This window comes from Rousettus aegyptiacus, unplaced genomic scaffold (assembly GCF_014176215.1).
Source record: "Rousettus aegyptiacus isolate mRouAeg1 unplaced genomic scaffold, mRouAeg1.p scaffold_m13_p_16, whole genome shotgun sequence".
Classification (NCBI taxonomy): domain Eukaryota; kingdom Metazoa; phylum Chordata; class Mammalia; order Chiroptera; family Pteropodidae; genus Rousettus; species Rousettus aegyptiacus.
The window spans coordinates 30,266,117-30,287,315 of record NW_023416291.1 but is presented as its reverse complement, the minus strand read 5'-3'; the positions used below and the strand labels follow the sequence as shown (position 1 = coordinate 30,287,315).

The following is a 21,199-nucleotide window of genomic DNA, read 5'->3' as shown; positions in this document are numbered from 1 at the left end:
TATTACTGTCCAGAACTTTCCTTTATCTCCTTAATTTTCCTTATTCTACTCCTAGATGGCGAAGAACCCTCCAGGAGAAAGCAGTAGCAATACTGGAAGATCCAGATTCAAAACAGAGGCAAAGTTTTAGGAAAAGCAGTATTATTCATACTGATAGTGTGATCCATTATCAAAGATATAAAATGATAAAATAGAAAAGGTTTATTTGAAAAGGTCTGATACTAAATAACCCAAGAAGTCTCCATATATCAAATATTTGATATAGAATCTATCTCCTAGCCCTCAAGTCCACATTCTACTCATTAAACCCACTGAGTATCCCACTTATTACAAGTTCTTAATTATAACCACATGATACATAATTTCTTATCCTACTGGTTGAGTCAAGAGTTTCTAGTGAAGTTAAAGAAGTTATTCTCTGACATTATGAAGATGGTCTCTAACTGTGAAGTAAAACAAAAAAAAAAAAAAGCAAGGGTTCAATTTTGGCATTAACCCTAGCTTTTGGCTTTTCTTCTAACAGGATCATTTTGCATAAAATAGAACTCAATTTAATTGGGAAACACACACATACACATTTTAAAAACTGATTTTAGGAGACTACACCAAGAACTTCTGGGATTCTGGTAAGAGTACTCCATTGTCACCAGAAGTAGACTCTCTTGATTTCTAGCACTCATTTAGGTGCCTGTTACCCCTTAAAAGAACTTCTATTTTCCTTATAACACCAATGATAGTCATTTAACTAACTAAAGTCTAATTTTTTCTCTTTTATTTTTCAAACTTGAAAAAATAGGCATAATGCCAAAACAACATGGACACTGAAAGCATACTTACTCTTAAAGAGCACTGAAATAAAAATGTAAATGACTGCTTATATCACATATCAAAGATCATCAAGGTAAGACTAGATAATACTTGTAATAGCATCAAACTGAAAGGTTTAATGGAAGAGTATCAAGGCAATTTTTTTAAATCACTACACTCAAACATTTTTAAATAGTAGCTAAAATTCACCATCTAGGAAATTAGATTCAAATTCTTTAAGAGAGCCAAAAGATAAACTTAATGAACTCCATCTGAGGGACCAGCCAGTAACTTCTCAAGATCTCAGAAAAACGCAATGCTTGAAACACTAAACATTTAGCAGGATATCAATAACACACTCCCCTTTCCCTGGAACACACTACTACCACCATGTTCTCAGCCCTGAAACATCCAATGATACCCTACAACCTTCACCTAAAGAAAACTGCAGGTAAAAATGCATCAACTCTTCAAAGCCCAGAGGCTCCATTATTAATAGAAGGAAAAAGCAAGCCAGAACGTGGGCACAATGATATTAACTCTCTTCTTACCCTGTCATGTGGCAATTTGTAACCTCCTGGCTATCACACATGTCCTCTGAAAAGTCTGACATTTCTTTTCTGATCAAAGATTCCTAGACCCCAGATCTCAGACTCTTCCACTTCCTTGAATTCTCTCTCTCTTTCCCCTCAGTTGCCTCTAACTCAACCTTTGTTCATATTTCTAGTCAGTCACAATAAGGGTTATTCGGTTACTATCTGCAGATAAGGCCCTAGGCCTTATATACTGCATCCAAACAAGCTCTAGTGTTTAACTGAAATATTTGGCTTATATTTGGATCTCAACTCTTTTCTCTGGTGGTGAATAGACTGAGAAGATATATAAAACACAAATTGATCAATTTTTTATTATAAGCAGTTTTCATATAAGGTTGATAAAATCTGAAATAGATGACTATAAAGCAAACTCCCTATGTCCTTTAAGCATTTCATTTATTAAAGCGATTTTCATCCCCAAATAACATAATCAAGTTGGGAATACTATACCTGAACAAGAGTTTTCTTTGGAAACTAAAATTTATAACGAGTTAATTATGGCACTAGGACTCAAGTAAAAAAAAAAAATCTTAATACTAAATTAAAACCTGATGAAAAAAACCTCTGGTTCCATATAACATCTGATCTTTATGGGGATAATCAGATGGGCAAACCATGTCTTAACAGAAAATCTGACATAAATTAAGACAATGTATTAAAAATCTTGGAAATTTAAATTAAATTTGTAAGGTAAATGAGTGGAGATAGAAATAAAATATATTTTAGCATTACAGTGTTAGGTCAAACATAAGTATCCTGGGAAAATTTTGCTCACAAACTAATTATCTATATTCTACTCCAAAAAAGAATTAATTTGATCCATTTTTCTCTAAGAACCATAATTTGAATTGTCTGCTATCCACCTAATTTTATATTTAACTTAGATTGTCTTTATTAAAAGAGATATGGAAGGTCTCTATTTTATACATTAATGGAAATCATATCTAAGAATTTATTAACTTAGATAACTGTAAAATTACAAAATATTTCAAAACTAATAATTGAGGACACTACTGAAAAGTTTCTTTGAGGGAAAGAAACTCTACCTTCAGTCCTAAAATTATGACGAGATCTCCAAATCAAAATCTCTTGAAAATATTTATAACATCATATAGGAGTGCCTATGATGGATAAGCAAGTCTATAAAATACATAAAAATTATTTTCTCTTTTGACAATGTTTTTCCTTTTTGACTGCCTTCTCTTAACAAATTTGAGAATATCAACTTTAAAGAGAGATATAAGTTTCAGTAGTATGGTTCTGCAACCATATAGCAAATCAGTTTTAAGCTAAGAGTTTGACAATTATCATCAAGAAACAATTACAGTGCTTAGTAGGAGACTTGTCCTTTTTATTGCTGATTTTCAAGCAACCAGTATTCTAATAAATATTATTAGGGGCACGAAGTCATCACTAACTGAAATCTACAGCTGCATTTAAAAATGAGACAGACTGGTAGAGAGGAAGCTAACAAAAAAGGAAAAAACCAGGAAGTAGGAGAATACCAGCGTGATATTACACCTCTTCCTTCACAATGCCTAATATTTAATTAGCACATGATCTAAAACCTTTCTTAATTACCCTTCAAATGCTTTAGAGAAACATTTTTTTTTTAAGCATGGAATTAAAGACTAGAATAGTCATGAACATCTTTTAATGATGCTTTTTGTCTTTCATGAGTAATAACAACAAATTTCCAGATTGGTGATCATAAGGCTGTGTCTACACATGACCCCTCTGAAATGCCTCTGATTTTATCAACTTCCTACCCTTGCTCCCCCAAAAGATTACTGTGTAGACTTTACCAAAGATGCAGGGGCCCTCTTATAAATTGCTTTAAGTAATAAATCCTATACCTTATATATAAATTATTATTTCAAATGAAGATGAGTTATTACAAAACAATAAATTAATGAAACAGGATCATGAACTCTAAAGTAAATCAAAACCAAATTTTCCCATAAGTAAGGTTTAAAAAAGCTAAATATAGGGAGATTCTAAAGGAGAAAAGTCTCAAAATTTACCAGGAATTCGTAAAACTGAGCTAAAATTTATGTTTAATACTCACCACTAATGTTGAGTTCAAAATAAATGAATTTATAATATATAATATTTCATATACTACAATATTATTTAAAATATTTTTTAACTTACCCAAATGAAGTAATGTAAACTGGGCTGCCAGTTCCTTTGCATCTTCTAACGTGGTACAGAGTTTGTCTGGCATGAAGTAACTCTGGGATCCATTTGCAATAGCAGGAATAACAATTTTATATACCAAGAGTACTTTCCCATCTTGACTTGTTGTTGAATATAAATAATATTCTGGTGGTGCCCAATTATTTTTGTTGCAGTAATAATCCAAATGCATTACTGCAGAATTGAAATGATTTGATTTTAAAGAATACATACTAATTGGAGTAAGCTTTGTTCCAGGAAAAAATGGATAAGTGCATCTTTCAATTTCAGGGGGGCTCGGGCTATGCTGACCATTGAGACGAGCTGGAAGAGCTGGTGGCTTGCCTAGAGTTTTTGGATGGCTCTCTTCTTTGTTAGCAAACACAATCAAGTTTTCAGAATTTGGGCTAATCTGACCATTAAGATGCTGTCTCCAAGTGTTTTCTTTATTTACTGGTTTTGCCAGTGTTACCTCAATACTTGCTCCATCAATGCATTTTCCATTCATAACAGACATAGCAGCCACTGCATCTTCTCGGTTAAAAAAGTGAACAAAAGCATAATCTCTAAGTTTCTTTACCCGTTCAACTGCACCAGGTTTGAATTTATTGAATTCTGCTTTAATTGTTTCCTCTGTAGTTGAGATCATTAAATTTCTTACATAGAGAACTTTAACTCTCTGCATGGTTTCCTCATCAACCTCCTTCTCTGGGTCAGCCCAATCTACCTGAATGGTATGGCCCCATAGTTGAAATGTTCCTGTAAAATAAATTAATTAATGTGAAGACAATTAAAACAAAAGTCAAATATTGTTAAGTAAAACTATTTCTCCAAAGAAGCAGAAATTCAAATACATATCAATATATTTAGTTAATCATTTCAGTGTCCTATCCGCATGAAAGTTTACTAAGGCAAACCTAACTAGAATTGACAGTGGAATTAGCTTTAAAGAGTCAACAGAACAAACAGAACAAATATACCTCAAAGACAGATCTTTATTAGAAGAATTACGCACTGTCTTTTGGGTTTTTATCAAACAATAATTAACAGTTCAATATAAATATATACATTCAGCAGGTCAGTAAATTATAAATAATGACTCATTTATAATAATGAGTCTTTTGAAATCATTTATTTTACTTTCTTAAACAATCTTTAATTCTCTTTAAAGGCATTACGTATTTTTGCAATACTAATTTAAGATATTCTATCATTTTTCCGTATTTGTAATAAGGTGGATATGGGAAAATAACCTTTAAAAGGATAGGCTTACCTGGAATTAGTTTTCTCCGAGCCATTGCAGCAGCTCTATGAGATTCATATTCAACAAATGCAAAACCACGATTTTTAGTCTTATCAGTTGCACTTGGATAAACAATGACATCTACAACTCCTTCCGTAACTTTCTTCATTTCATCCAAAATTTCTTCTTTCTTCTTTTCCTTGGGAATAGCTCCAATAAATAATCTGCAATTATCCAAGCTCACACACACACCAATAAACTTCCCTGGTCGAATCTCATAATTATTAAGAATTCTAATGGCTAACTGGGCTTCTTCTTTTGTAGTGTACATCACAAAAGCATAACCTCGATTTTCACCACTAAATTCCATCATAAGTCGAAATTCATATATCTTCCCAGCTCTTTCAAATACAGGAACTAACTCATCTTCATACATATCACGAGGTATTTTTCCTACAAAAACTTCACAGCCTCTAGGTGGAGGTGGACCTTCCCAACCTGAAAGGCAAAAATAAATACAGATAAATTCTAATAAGATACTTATATTCACTATTCATTCATTACTTCCACAAATGTACTGTGAGCCTTCTTTGTGTCATACACTATTCTAGGTATTGGGGGATACAGTAGAGAACAAAAATTGAAACCCCTTCCCTTAAGAAGCTTATATTCAATAGAGAAAGGAGACAATGAATGTTAAGTGCTGTGATGAAAAACAAAGCCACACAAGTGTTGACATTTTTGGTAGTCAGGTAAATATTCTCTAAGGACATGAAGTTTAAGCAGAGATCTGAATAAAATGAGGGAATGAGTCTTGAGGACACATCAGAAAGGAAAAAATGCAAGTATTTTATATGGTAGAACAACTCAGAGCATGCAGGCCTGTGTGGCTAACATGTACTTGAGGGAGGAGTAAAGTGGTAGGTAATGTGGCCATTAATGTAGCTAGAGGGCAAGATTTCATTTTTAAGTCTGACAGAAAGTTAACTGGAGGGTTTGAGCAAAGAAGTAGCCTTGGCTACTGGTAGAAAAAGAAAATGTTATATCTGATTGGCATCTAGTATAGACACCAGTCCTCTACTCACTGCTCTTTCAAATTCCTCCCAAAACAACCTCCTCTCTAATAATAGCTAGAGTATCCTTTTCCCCATTGACCCAATCCTGACTTCTTTCTAAACCCAACCCAATCTCTTTCTCAACTGCTTCTTAAACCAGGAGCAGAGGTGAAAAATGTAAGGGTAAAACATGCATAACATAAAACCTACCTCTTTTCCTCAACAAGCAAAAATGATTGCTAAGGTCTTAAATCAGTTACAATGAAAACAGCTACTGTTTGGGATACTTGTGCAGATATACACATAATGAAAATGACTACATTAAAGATTCAGGTTTATTTTTTTCTTTTTTCTTTTTCTTTTTTTTTTTTAACATAAACAAACCCACACCTGGGGGAGGACCACCAAATTTTCTTTGTCCATTTTCTTGAACCATGTTGTAACCAGTCTTTTCCATCAAAGCAAGTAATGCTGCTTCATTCTGAGTACCAGTTCGGACTTTACTGCATCCATTTGTTCCATCTATATTTTCTTCATTCATGGTTGCAGTCCCTAAAACAAAGTATACAGACAGTGTTTACAGCATGGAGCACCAGGCATCTATGAAGTATTTCTTTCAGTTGCAAGAAATCAAGGATAGTTGTGGCTGCTACATTTGGTGATCACTGCAGTCCTGCACCAAAATTCTTCTCTACAGTGGAGGCTGGAAACTTCTTTTAACGTCACTTATCAAGAAAGCAGTACCTTTACAAGGCCTAAGCTACAAAAAAGGGAGGCAAAGGTGGAAAAGAGAACATAAGGAGCAACAAAAACAAGAGTGGGAAAACAGAAGTGAAAGAGAATTAGAAAAGAGAAAGCAGGCGTAAGGAAATAAATATACTGCTGTTGATGAATATATGACCACTGTCAATCTATACAGCCCAAGGTTTAAGTTATTTTATTATATAGGCCAACTGGGTTTTGTTGTGCCTTTACTTATCCAGTAAATAAATGTAGCTTATGCCAATACCACTCATGTTGTCAGGAATCCACATGAGCTCCACTAGTTATCAGAAATTGAATAGACACCTGGAATAAGTAAACAGAACTCCTACCTCCTGGAAGCTACTAGAGAGAGCAGGGATCACAACCACTTGTCCTCTGAGCAGAAACAGGAGCTACTATGATTTCCAACCAGCAGCAGCTTAAGAAACTAACATCAATAGATGGAAAGGCACTACAGAAGAGGAGCTAAGGTCTGTTTTGGCCACTGTATATAAAAATGTTTTTAATTTTTTTTTAAGTGAACTAAATTATCATATTCTCAGGTTGTCAAAAAGATTACACTGATCCTAAAGATCAATACTTTGATTTATTTCATTTTTTAGTTTTATGTCTCTCTCTCATTTGGCATTACCATAAACAAACACAAAAATTAAAATCCACAGCATGTGGGGAAATGCATTAGAAGAGCTATTTGGGCTTTAAACAGAATTTTCCTAATTACAAATGAAAATAAAATCACCATAGCATGGCATTTTAAACAGCATGAAATTTTCAGCCACAGAACCTCAATTTCAGACTTAGCTCTGCCACTTCGTAGCATGCAACCTTGGACAGATTATTCAGTTTCTTTACACCAAGTCTTCTCATTTGTACAATGAGAACACCAACACTGTTCATCACAAGGTTGCTGTTAGGATTAAATGAGGCAATGTATTTCAAAGGCTTGCTGAAATTACAAAAGGCTAAATCAATGTTCTTTTGAAAAATACTGGAGACTCATAAATCTTAACTGTTCATGCAACCACATTGTTGGTACAGACAGCAGGTCTGGGTGGGTTTTTGTTGTTTTGTTTTGAGAAACATTCATTTCTCAAAGGTGGAGGGTTTAGTATGATGTGGAAGACACATACCTAGGAAATAGTATCAGCATCTCTAAGGTAGATAAAAAGTGTAAGTAGAGAGGACATCACCAAAAAATCACTGCACTAGAGTAAGTAAGACCGTCACTGCAGTTATACTCATTTGTTCTTACTATAGTACAGCGGCTCTGGTGCCAGACTCCTAGATTCAGGTCCTTTCTTTTTGTTTACTAGATATATAATTTTGGCTAAATTACATAGCCCCTCTGTACCCCAATTTCCTCACCTGTAAAATACAGATAACCATGCTGCCTATCTCATAGTTTATGAATATTAAATCAGTTAACTGTTGTTAAAAAATAAAAACAAAACAAAAACCTCTAGGACTCATTTTTTGGTCCTAAACCCAAATACTAATTTTATGCAAATATTGGAATCTTTCAAATGATTTAAACTTCTGCAAATAAGAATACCTTAGAATCCAGATATTCAATTTATTTTTACACTAGTTTATTTCAGAACAAAACTGTGACATTAGACAAAAATAGGCTGAGAATACAATCATAAAAGGTTCAGTTTACTTAGAAGACCTATTATAAATGCCAGAGAATTTCTACACATTATCTCTAGTCTCTACAATGACTAGAAGGGAGTTTCAATCTTGCTAAAACAAAATTACTATTTCCACATATGAAAAAGACTGAGGCTAAGAAAGATAGATTATTCAGAGTCAGAAAGTGGCAGAGACGGAATTCAAACGCAGGTCTGCTTGACCTCAAACGCCACCCCCACCCCCCACCCCACCACCAAGAAAATGCTTTTGACATACCTTTTAGCACTTTTACCTCAAGGGACAAAGAAACCTCCAAATTGACTTTTATGCAAATGGAAGATTCAGAAATTATAAACTGATAATAGTTAAAATAAGATGACCTCTAAAGTCTTTCCTAGTTTTAAGATATCTGAATTTTGTTCAGTGACGATCATACATACCACACACACGATCTTTTTACAGTCTTTTAAAGCTCCTTCTAAGTTATTACATTCCATCCAATGAATTGATTCTGAAGAAAGCAATGCACACATATAGTTTCTACCTGCCATCTACCTCCTTTCCTTAAACTCTGAAGCCTGGTTTTCTTTATGAAGCTAAGATTCATTTATCAAACTGCATAACAAATATAACTATCGGGAATGAGATGTTCGATAGGCATCCTGAATTCAATATATCAAAAACTAAATGTCATTTTATCTTCCAAACCTATCCCTCCAGTTTCGCCATATCTCCATCACTTCATCCATTCAACCAATAAATGGTACAACACATTCCCTTCTCTAAACTGTCACAGCCAGAAGCCTGGGAGTTAATCCAGAATCCTTCCTTTGACTCACAGCTAATCAGTCACAAAGACCTGCATATATTACCTTCTAAATATCTCTTGAAATCTATCTTTTCCTATCCATCCCCACAGCCTGTTCTCAATTATTTCTTACTCGAATTAGTACTATGTTCCTAACTGTTTCAGGTTTTAGTCTCATCTCTTTCTAATGAAATCTCCACAATGCAATCAAAGTGATATAAAATATATATCTGCTTATCTTAAGCTTCTATAAATAAGAACTAAGGAATAAAAATGAGCAAATTTATTTTATTTTTCTTTTTAAACTCTTAGAATCCAGAAGGCTCTTCTAATACATAAACAAAAAACCTCAAAGGAAAATATTACTAGATTACTTTACTACATAAATATTAGCTTTTGGAAGGCAAAAAAATCACAAAACTAAGACAGAAGATTACAAACAGAGAAAAAATGATCCGAAATACACATAATAAAAAGCTAATTTCCTAAAAATAAAGAGTAGCATGGTATCATACTTAAGAGCAAACTCAGGCACCAAATGACTGCTTAAGTGTGAATCCTGGCTCTTCCCTTTACTAGCTGTGACTTTAGGCAAATTTGGCCTCAGTCTACTTGTCGGTAAAATGTGAATATTAGTTTCTATTTCACAGTGTTGTTGTCAGGATTAAGCATAAACAATTTAAAATAGCATTTTGCATGAGCACTATAAATGTATTTATGATCTAATTAATGTATAATAAAATAACATTAATTTCTGATAAAATAATAAATTAATAAAACAGTAAGGAAAACACAAACTGCAGACTAGGGTCTTAAAACTCAAGTTTGTTCATTTGTTCAACAAGGGTTTATTAACCACCAACTATGTGCCAGGATATCTGAGATACAGCAATAAATAAAAGATCAAAAATCCTCCCTTGTATACCTTATACTCCAATAGGGAAAGCAAATGATAATAAAATAAGTAGATAACATATTTTAAAAGGTAATAGTAGGGGGAAAGAGAACAAGAATAGAGCACACGGGGTGGGGGGAGAGGTTGGCAGGAAAAGAAAGGGTGCAATTTTAAATAGAATAACCAGTATAGGCCTCACTGTGAAGGGAACATTAGAGCAAAGAATTAAGAGAACCTATCCATGCAGTTATTTGCGAAGAGTATGCCACACAAATGGAAAGATGAGGACAAAAGGCCCAAAAATGGAAGTATGCATGGCACATATAAGGGATAGCAAGGGGACCAATACGGTAAAACCAGGGGAGAATAGTAAAAGGTGAAGTCAGCGAGGCTGCCACGTCACACAAACCTTGAAAGTCAGGTAATGAAGGGCTTTAGCTTTTATTCTGAGTTACATGAGGAGCCACTGTAGATTCAGAGCACTGAAGTAACAAGATCTTTCATTTTAAAAGGATCATCTAACTATTGTATTGAGAAATCAATATAAGAGCAAAGATGGAAGCAGAGAGACCAATTAGAAGACTATTAACTAAAATTCAGGTGAGAGATGATGGTGGCATGGACCAGATTTATTCAAGAGGAGGGGAAAAGAAGTAGTTTCTGATAATAGCTACATTTGAAGATATACCCAAAAAGGTTTTCTCATAGATTAGATGTGGATTATGAGATAAACAGAATAAGTCAAAAATAACACTAAAGTTTTGGCCTGAGCCATGAGAAGCAGAGAGGTGAGGAAGGCTGAGAGAGAACAGATTTTAGGGGTAAGATCAGAGTTCAGTTTTGGACGTTAACTCTGAGTATCCACAAAATGACCAACTCAGATGCCTAAAAGGCCTTAGCAAAGAACCTTAAATGAGTGGAAAGGCCAAGTGTAAGACTGTAAGATGTGCTATGGCCTGTGCTTAACCAAAAGTCAATGTACAATCTGAAAAGGGCAGTGGTTACTCAAGTCTAGCCAACAGTTACCATAAGGAAATCCAGTTTTTCCAGTTATGCCAAATTTTCCTATTTTACGAGAAGCCAGAACTCTGTTGATTTTTATGTGAAATCTCTCAATTTTTAAAATTTGGGAGCCAAAGAGCTACATTTAGATACTAAAACTAACAACTACATAAATGTCATTTCTATGTTCAGATATTCACAGGCATAAAAATGGCATAACCAAAAAGTAATCTGGTGAAAAACCATGTTCAAACTTAATCCAGAGTATATTTCAGTTCCACTTCCCAATTCAAAAACGTAAGTTAAATTCTCACAATTGAGTTCACTACTACATACATGTACTGCTATTTTCTATATCCAAGTCACTTTACTTGATTTTCAATAATATCGATGTCCCTAATGGACAAAAACTACGACCACAGGAACATAGTGCCTGGGACAGAGTGTGCTTCGATATAACTATCTATTTAGCAGAGACAACTGCACAAAGTTGGAAAGGGCTGCCATAGGAAGTAGCTTTCTGCCAAATGGGAGTATTCAAACATGAGTTTGACATGCAGTAAAGAGTCAAGCAAAGAGTGCACTGCTGGACAACGTGGCCTTTAACATCCCTTCCAAACTGTAGTACAAAGAGTTTAACCACAGACCCTGCCTTAAAAGGATTTACAATCCAGGAAATATTAATATCATCATCATCCAGTTAGGTGTCTTCTATGTTTTAAGCTTGCATTCTAAAGAGCAATATCTCTACAAGATGTTTATTGTCCCTTAAAAACAGAGTACTGCATAGTCAAAAAAAAAAAAAACAACTAAAAATTAATCCAATTATAAATATAATAACAAAAACTGTACAGACCAAACAAAATACCTGCAAACTTTCTATCGTTTAAATTCTAGGTCACATGAGGGCAGAGATTCCCATCTGCCCAACCCAGCCCTACAATTACCTTACAGATAAACATTTTGGGTCGATTCTAAAGTTGTATTTTTAAAGATATTATCTAGGGTCTCGTGCTGAAATAAGTCAGTCCTCACATTAAAGACTCTTACTAGAGAACGACCAGAAATGTACGCCAGACTTAGTACATATAAAGAAATCTCAATCAAAATATTACAAAAACTTGAAATCATAGAAAAATAAAACACACTGGAGGGTCACCAATCTCATTCTCTTTGGAAAAGAATGTGTTCTTGCCTTAAAACCTTGAAAACAAAGGTAACATATACACATATCTAATTAACAAATCTGAAAGTTTAAAAACATCAACTTTAACACCATACTCAATTTAACCAAAATATATTTCTAAAAGAGCCAGAATTCAAGAACCTCAACCAGAGAATAAAAAACCAAATCTAAGAGTGGCATACAATATCTTTATATTTGTTCTAAAATATTCCAGAATCAATCTGAGAATTACCAAAATTCCAAGGAAGGACAGCAATCCTATACTTCATGACAAAGCAGACACAGTAGTCCTTTGACATTTTCAGCTGTGGATTCACATTCCAAAGTGTTCTACAAACTTTTTTCCTTACCCTGCTGACCCAAGGAATCTGAGTAAGGGAAGGAAGGCCCTGAGCAAGAGAATGACACAAATGGTTGGTGCAAAAAAGACCTGGAAGGGTAGATTAAAAATTGTTGTACCATCTATAAACTCCAACTTTCACAGCTACATTTTTCCTAAACTCCAGACTTTCAAAGATCCCATTCCAGATGAGTTTCAAAAGTAAAAGAAGAAAGAAAAGAAAACCTATAAAGCTGTAAGACCGAAGGCCAAGATAACACAGCTAATCACAGGACAGATATTCAAGTAGCAATCTGAATCGAGCCTTAGCTTTAAATGCTAACTATATCCTCTTTAATTTTAAGCATCTTAAGTTAACGAAAATAGAAATTTCAAATTTGTACTGCCTTTCAAAATAGAAACTATATTAATGAAAAAAGACAAGTACAATTTTAGCAAAATATAAATGAAGATTAATCACTTATCTAAAGGAATGTGTCAACTCATTCAAACTACTTAAACAGAAACTTCATTTCCGAATTACTACAAAAATTTTGAATTTGTAAAAATGAACATTCATAAGTTTTACTGTGATTTTTAAAAACTGAATGTAATAGTGAAAAAAATAATTTTTAAGGTATCAAAATGCCTTTATAGAAAGCACATTAGATCTTTATGGCATTCCTTAAATTAAATGGTATTAAATTCCAGACTTGTTAGTTTAGTTGCTATTGAGTGTAGTACACTTAGACCATGGTTGCCAGGTCAATGGAGATTTTTTTAGCAACAATGCATTTTAGTGACAGACTACACTATAGCAACATGGTTAGCAAATTTAAATTAGTCAAAGTGTATTGATTTGAAGTCTAACATTTCAAATTAAAAGGTATGAGTTCGATTCCATTTTTAAATTTTATTAAAAAATAAGAGCACATTTTTATTCCTATAAGTTAAGTACATAATGTATAAAAACCGTTAGTACATGTTTCACAACCTCTAATAATACTGTGGAGGGCAGGTTTAAATTTAGAAAGATTTAAACATTGAACAATTTAAAAAAAATAATTATAACTAATAACTTTAAATATTGCTTTGAACACAAAAGTGTAATGCTTTTTGAACTTAGGGTAAAAATATCCACAATAGAAACAAAATTCTTGTACACTACGACAAAATAGTACACTACTATTCCTTACATAAAGTCTTCTATAATTTGTCATCTGAAATGTTAAAATTTGAACATAGAAATCATATTTTCTTCCCTCTTTTTCTTGCTTTGGAAATGGCCAAGTAGGAAAATGAAAAACAACACCTAGCAATAATATGAAAATCTGGGCAGATTTTACATCAATCATTTGATTTCTATTCACAAACCTTCCTTAAATCAGCATGTCTAAGTTTCCTAACAAACATTACACCATTAAAAGTATGAGGCTTTAGTTCATAAATTAGGCATATTCTTATGAATAAGTCTTATCTCATAATATATCCAGTAATATACATGTTTATATTTAAAGTTTTTACGTACTAGAATCTTTGGCAATAATGTTCAAGTCCAATACTTTACCCTCTTACGTGAAAATTAGCAATTAAAGCAGTGTCTTAAGCAGAAAAAAAGGCGATGCTAATATTTGGTACTAATAGTCTTCTTCAAGTCTATAATGGCACATAGTTGCAAAGAAACTAATTTTAAAATAGAATGTTTTAAATGTGAACCCTGGAAAGGAATCTATCAATAGAGCCCATAAAGAGCTTTAACTTTGAAAGGCTCCAAAGGAAAGTTTGTCAATCTTCTAATTAAGTAAGCAAAATTCTACTGACATGCGAATATGTTATATCCCGCTTCCTGTTCTAACGCCATCCTCAAACACAAAACGGGATAAATTTTTAGGATAAGCCGTCTTAAAAAGCTCCTGCTAATATCCCCTCTATTATTTTAGCCTTATTAGAATGACCATATATTGAGACTATAGTTTCAAGAATATAAGAGAGAGCTTAAAGAGATTTCAACATTAGCTAAACTAAATTCACATAACCAGTGCCCAAATAAATCGAGGGGCTTCTCAAGGATCTCAGAATTAATATCATGCCAAGATTAAATTGGAGGTCTCCTGATGCCTGGTTCCGTGCTCTTTCCATTAACCCGAAGAAACTATTTTACGAATTAGTAATTAAAACTATCTGATGTTAGCAAATAAAGATGGTACTACTGCCTGTTTTACCGTCCATGGCTGCCAGCCGCGTGTCACGGGTGAAAGGTGGTCAGTTATCTTTCCCGCAGACCCGCAGCCTTCCAACGTTCAAAACCCAACACACAAGAGAACACTAGGGGTAGAAACAGGAAGAGAGTCAAAAGCAGAGGAAAGTTCCAGGCTCATCCCGTTAGAACTCAGTGAAAACCACGACGTGATTGCCAAATCTCACCCAGCTATCGGGAGCCCCCGGGCGTTGTCCCAAAGCCTCTAGAAGGAACGCGTGGGTGCCCACAACGGCCGTCCAGCTGAGAGGTAAGGCGGGTGGCCTGACCTGCGGTGGTCGACGGAGGAGAGGGTTAGGAGAAGAACATGGAGGGCAGCAGGTGGAAAGCGGCCGGAAGGCGGCGAGGAAGAGCGGAAATAAGGGGGAGAGAGGGCAGGGCCCCGTGGGGCGGAAGGAGCGGCCAACGGCCCGACGAGACGGGGCGCTGGGGGGGGCCAGACGGCTGGGACCACGCGCTGGGAGGGCTGACAGCTGGAGCAGTCCGAGCAAAAAGATGCCCCGTGTGGCTGGGAAGCCGTGCCTGTGACGGTTGCCATCCCGCTGCTCGACGGGGCAGGGGCACCGGGAGGGCGAAGCCCGCAGACACCGCCTCCAGCAGGCGTGGGTCCTCACTACGTATTTGGCGTGAGAGTGAGTAGGACAAGACTTTCTTCGGCCTGGGGGCAGGGTCTCCAGACATTACCAGCGGTTTGGCTGCGCAGCCCCCATCCCCTCCTCACCCCTTCAGGTCTTCCAATGTTAGTCCTAAATCCCTGGGACCAACGACCACAAACTGTCGCCACCGTTTCGGGGACCAGTCGGTCAGAGCGGTGGTCGCCGCAGGGGGAGGGGTGCACACCGGGGAAACGCGCGCGGTCCTCGCGCCTAGACTCGGCTCCCAGCGGGCGCCGCGCGCGGTGGCCTAAGCAGCCCCACGCGGAGTGGCGCTTAGACCAATCAGTGACCTCTGGGGAGGAGCGAGGGGGTGGGCGGGACCATGGTTTAAATCCGAAGTTTTTTGGAAGGGGAGTAAAACTGCTGGGAGTGACAGGTACTTTAGCCAATTGCGGCGAAGAAAACGAGTTTTGGGGACCTGCTACGCATGGAGTGATACCCAAAGATTCTGCGTGTTTTTTTAAGGCGTTTAAAAACAAAGGTTATGATATTAACTTTCCTATTTCTGTTACTTAGAGGGAAATACAGATAATTGTAAAGGTTCTTGTCTCGTTTGATGGAGTTTTCAAGTCTTAAATATTTCCTTTGACTCAAAACAGCCAGCCATATATAGTAACTGTGGACCTTTTTGGAATAAAAACTGGGGCAAGGTGGGTGAATGAAGCTGATTTGCAAATAGGACTAGACGTATAAAGTGTAGTGGTCTAAATGCCTAGATGATCTGAATCAGGAGACCAATAATAGGCCTGACTCTACCTTTATTCAGTTTGGGGAGGGATTCGGCAGTGCCTAAGCTGAAAAACCAGGTTCTATGCTTGTCTAAAACTAACTTTCACGGATATGGTTGTGTGGCATACTACACGTATAGCCAGAATTTTGCTTACTTTAAAGATAGAACTCAGAAATAAATGGCAGACAAAGAAAAAGATACTTTAGGAGTCAACTGTAGACTCATAGACCTATAGAATATTAGAAATAGAAAGAACATGCCTAGATCTTGTAGCTTCTCCTTTACCAAATGAGGAATTTAATGCCCAGAATAATCCACTGGGTTACACAGTAACATAGGCCCCCTAATTCCCAACCTCAAGGTGCTTTCTTCCACAATAATTTGTGATTTCTGTTTGTTGTCTCCATATGCTCAAGGCACTGTTGAATGTCTTTTTTTTTTTTTTTAACCTACTCTAACAATGAGGAATTAGCAAGGACTTTGAAGTCAGACAGATATGGCTTAAATCCTTACATTACCATTTTGTGGTTGTGACACCTTGAACAAATTACTTAACTTCTCCGAGCCTCAGTTTAAAATGGGGATCATGAGGATTAAATGATAAAGTTAACAAATAATGAGTACTTATCGTGTGCCAGAAACAACTCTAAGGGATTTTTACATCTTAGTTCATTTCATTATCACAGTAACTTTTGGCAAAGGTACTAGTCCCATGTAGCCCCATGTTGCAGATGAAGAAACTGAGACAGAGAACTTAAGTAGTTTGCTCAAGGTCATGCAGCAAGTTAGTAGCTCCAGTTTGGCTCTGAAACTTGCAGATGTAACCACCGTGCCATACTGTCTCAAAATGTGTCCAGAAACATGTGGCATGATGATACCCAATGCACACATGGAGCTCAATAAATACTCTTTTTCTAAACTCTCTACTTTTCAGTCAATGAATATCATCTCATTTATATAAGCTGCATTAATTTAAAATAAAACGGGGAAAAAACCTAGACTGATAGAATATACTTAGCTTTTCTTAAACATGTCATTTTTCCACCTTGAGAACTACAAGGATGATGATAGTTCTATCATATTATTATTTGTGCTTTCTCGTTTATTCTCCCAGAAAAGATTTCACACATCCTTAATTTTCAGGTTAGTGTCATCTCAATTCCCAGTAATTAATTTAAATACATATTTAAAGTTAAACTAGCTGAAATTATGGAAGACATATTAATCTGAAAAGTTCAACTAAAAATTTTTTTAGGAGTTACAGTAGTATCATTAAAACATCACTAGGTGGAGATGTTATCTTCTGAGGTGCAAAAGATGTTCCTGGAAGTAGCCTGAATACTTTTTTTACACTTCCAGTTTTCTTTTTATCTCCCCACACCCACTTCACACTCAATATAAAGAAAACCAGGTAAACAAAGGCTTCTCAAGAGACATCGGAGCCAGGCCATAGAAACTTGCTTTAGACAGGCAGTGTTATTTAAAGACCCTTCCAGAACTTAACATTTATGTCCTTTCAATCAGATTCCTTCTGAATCATTTATCATCTAGTCTATAAATAGTTGTATTTTTCAATACTAGGAAAACTATATTATCTACATGTAAAATTAAAGGAATAACCTTAAATCTTACTTCTCAAGGCTCTAGAAAAGAAGATCTAAAATACTTATACCACTAGAATTCTTTATCAGGAATAAATCCCTAGTTAGGGTTTGTTATGTTTATTTGCAAGTTTATGGGAAATGGTGACCCAAATGAATATGGTCCCCTATTTATATAGTTGACCCTTGAACAATATGGGTTTGAACTGCATGGACCCACTTCTATGTGGATTTTTTTCAATAAATAACTATATTTTCCTTACAAATTTCTTAACATTTTTTTCTTTAACTTAATTGTAATGATACAGTATGTAATATATATAACATACAAAATGTGTGTTAATCACTTGTTTATGTTATCGGTAAGGTTTCCTTCCAGTCAACAGTAGGGTATTAGTCATTAAAGTTTTGGGGAACTCAAAGATTATATACAGATTTTTGACTATGCAAGGTGTCGGTTCCCCTAACCCCCTCGTTGTTTAAGGGTCAACTGTACTTGAGAAAATTAAGAATGAGACAGTTTTCTGGTGACTCCAGCTGGTCTGGAACAAGACTCAAAGCTAGACTTTGCCATTTTATCACAGAGGCTCCCTGATGAAGATTGAATAGAATTGTTGGGTGGAGAAGTGAATCATGGAGAGGAACTGCAAATAAATGTGATAATGTTTATGAAACAACAGAAAAATTGGAGTATTAAACAGAACCAACATTTCCAATATAAACAGAATTTGTTCCTATTAAATGTAGAAAAAAGATTTTGATAATCTCCAATTAAATTAGATAGTAGACAAACAGGAAAACTTGAAAGACAGAACAGGTTGTTTTACAAATCATGAGAGTAGTGGAAATGCATCATGTAACAACCCTGAGAGCCCATGTACAGCACTGAGAGGTGTGCCTTCCATGGCAGCCAGGTGGGCAGGGGGCCCACACCCTGGAACAAGGTTGTATTTTCAGAGCCAGTCAAAATCACTTCCAATTGGTGCATACAAAAACTTTTTTTTGTTTTGTTTTGTTTTATGTTATCTGGCCAATAAGAAATTTAGAAGACAGAGGAAAGAAAGGCTTTTTGTACATTAAACCTAGACCCACATCCTAAGAATGGGGATCTTAAACTATGAGATGAGATGTTCTGGAGAGGTAAGCAAAGGATTAAACAGGAAATTTACAGTGCATCGTGATAAGTGGCATGCTTACACGCATAAACCACAGCATAAACAATATCACCATTAACACTGTCAGGCCTGTGATGAAAAGTGATAACACAAGCCACCCTTGGCCATGTGGTGGCAGGAAAGATCCAGTACCTTATCATCCACATCCACAGCAAATAAAGACACAGCACCTTCCTTGCTCTCAAGTACTCTGCATGTGTTGAAAGGGAGAAGGTAAAAAGAAGAAGAAGAGGAGGGGGGCGGGGGCTGGTTAGATTGAGTAAATCTGCTGAAGAGCTAAAAGGGAGAGACCTTTCTTACTTTGGCTAGCTGTCTATATATAAGGAAAGAAGAGAAATTGTCCTTTCATTATAATTATTTGAGCACTATACTAGACACTTAGAAACATTTTAAAAGAGCTTATAGTTTAATTGGGGAGCAGAGCAAGCCAGCTGTCAACATGGCAAATATACGGACCCCAGACCTGCAGTGTGAGGTGTTTCAGGTCAGCTTAGCCTTCAGGCTGGGACCCGGCCCCACTTGAGAGTCACAGATAATGGCAGCTGCTGGGCCTACATCCAACAGTTCATCCTCACTCAGGAGAAAGGACTCTGCGTGTGGTCTTGGTGTTTATTTCCTCATACTTCGGTCAACATTTGGTCTCCTCTTAACAGGTGCCCAGTGGCACTACATGAAGATGGAAGCCTGTCTTTATGAGAGTAGGACACCTCCATAGCCTTCTGACAGGCACCATGCAGAACTGTTTGCCCTGTCTCCACTTTGCTTTCTGACACATGTCCATCTCCCAAGCTGATTTTCTCATCACCCTTCAAACTTGACTGACACCTCTGTCTTGGCTTCTCAGTGGCCCATCAGCAAGGCTTCCGGAGTTTGGCTCACAACTAGCAGAAACTGCAAGAAAAAGTTTAGAACTATAGGAAGATATTCAATTCCATCTCTTCTGACCAGGACAGATTTCTGCTGAATCAGCACTATGTATCTGTAATGTCCTTCAATCTGTAACCCAGGCCTATCACAGTTTGTGATTCCGCCACCCACAGTAGGCCCGGAAGTTTTGTTTTGTTTGATGAAGAGCCAAGATGGTACATTTGCCAGCCCTATGTCTCAGCTTTTCAGTATTCTCCCAGTTGAGTTGCAGGGCTAGAACTTGGAATGTGAATTTCATCACCCAGAAATGACTTCTCATATACCTAAAGGATAAGTCCCAAATGCCAAGAGGCCCACTTTAAAGAACTGTGTGTACCTCTGTGTGTATACCTACAAACAGATGGTAGAGTGACATACATATTATTATTACAGGCTTTTGTGTTAACTTCATATCTGTCTTGACATTGCTTCACAAAAGGAAGCCGCTTTGTAAACAGTTCACTATGGAATAAAGACTGTTCACCTTGGTGTCAGCTCATAAACACCATATCACCCTTATCAGAGTACTGCTTTAAACTATACAGCCAAAAAGCACAGATCAGGACTATGGAAATCAATGTGTCCCCTTCTAATGTTGAATGACCACTGACTGGATATAGCAGTATGGTCTTTGAAAGAAATTGATCTCATTTACTTGGTTGCCCACAAATAGGTGCAAGTAATAGTGTGATATAAAACAAAATCCAGTCTACAGCCATGCTACCCTGAACAAGCCCAATCCTGTCTGATCTCGGAAGCTAAGCAGGGTCGGGACTGGTTAGCACTTGGATGGGAGACCACCTAGAAAGACCAGGTGCTGTAGGCATAAAAAATAAATTAAAATATAAGGGATTGTAAGCTGACAAGGTCCTTGCAATCTGTGAGGTCAACCAAGGGTTGCCTCACCTAAATAAATAAAATAAAACAAAACAGAATCCAGTGTAAAAATACCAAGGTTTGAGTCCTGATACTGCATTGCTGACTGTAGGATCTTGAATATTTTACCTGCTTAACCTCAATTTCCTTGGCTATAAAACAGGAATAAAACCGGATTGGTTAAAAACTAAGTCATTTAATATTCATAAGCTCCATTTCTTCTTTGCTTTACAAGGTACTAATTATTAAATGAGTGAGTGTATGTGAAAGCACTTTATAAAATAATAAATGTGAAAATGTTAGATATTTTCTAAAGCTATTTTCAACTCAGATAGTTATAATACTATGGTCCCAACATACTTTCTCTTTGAGAATAGAAACTTTTGTTTTTCACCTCTGTAGCCCCTCCACCAACTTCAATGCCTAGTATATAATAGACACTCAGTACTCGTGAACTGATCAGAAAGAATGAAGGAGAATCTGAATTCTCTGCTGTGAAGATGAAGTGGCTC

At 36.2% G+C, this 21,199-nt stretch overlaps 1 protein-coding gene and 1 pseudogene across 8 annotated transcripts in view; one reads left to right on the top strand and one right to left on the bottom strand.

Annotated features, from left to right (window-relative positions):
* RBM46 (RNA binding motif protein 46) overlaps window positions 1-15,624 on the bottom strand; it is a 33,450-nt gene extending 17,826 nt beyond the window's left edge. For 4 of the 8 annotated variants that reach the window (XM_016138643.2, XM_016138648.1, XM_016138647.1 and 1 more), the window contains exons 1-4: window positions 14,709-14,798; window positions 6,270-6,431; window positions 4,855-5,322; window positions 3,558-4,340 (exon numbers count right to left, since the gene is read on the bottom strand). In XM_016138643.2, the coding sequence (XP_015994129.1) occupies window positions 3,558-4,340; window positions 4,855-5,322; window positions 6,270-6,431; window positions 14,709-14,715 (1,420 nt within the window). In that variant the 5' untranslated portion in view covers window positions 14,716-14,798. Of the gene's footprint in view, window positions 1-3,557; window positions 4,341-4,854; window positions 5,323-6,269; window positions 6,432-14,708; window positions 14,799-14,910; window positions 15,040-15,464 lie in introns of those variants that run through there. The other 4 variants (XM_016138646.2, XM_016138650.2, XM_016138645.2 and 1 more) reach the window with 3 other exon arrangements.
* Window positions 15,625-20,518: 4,894 nt separating this feature from the next.
* Window positions 20,519-20,637, top strand: LOC118612705 (annotated as a pseudogene).
* The last annotated feature ends 562 nt before the right edge of the window (window positions 20,638-21,199 follow it).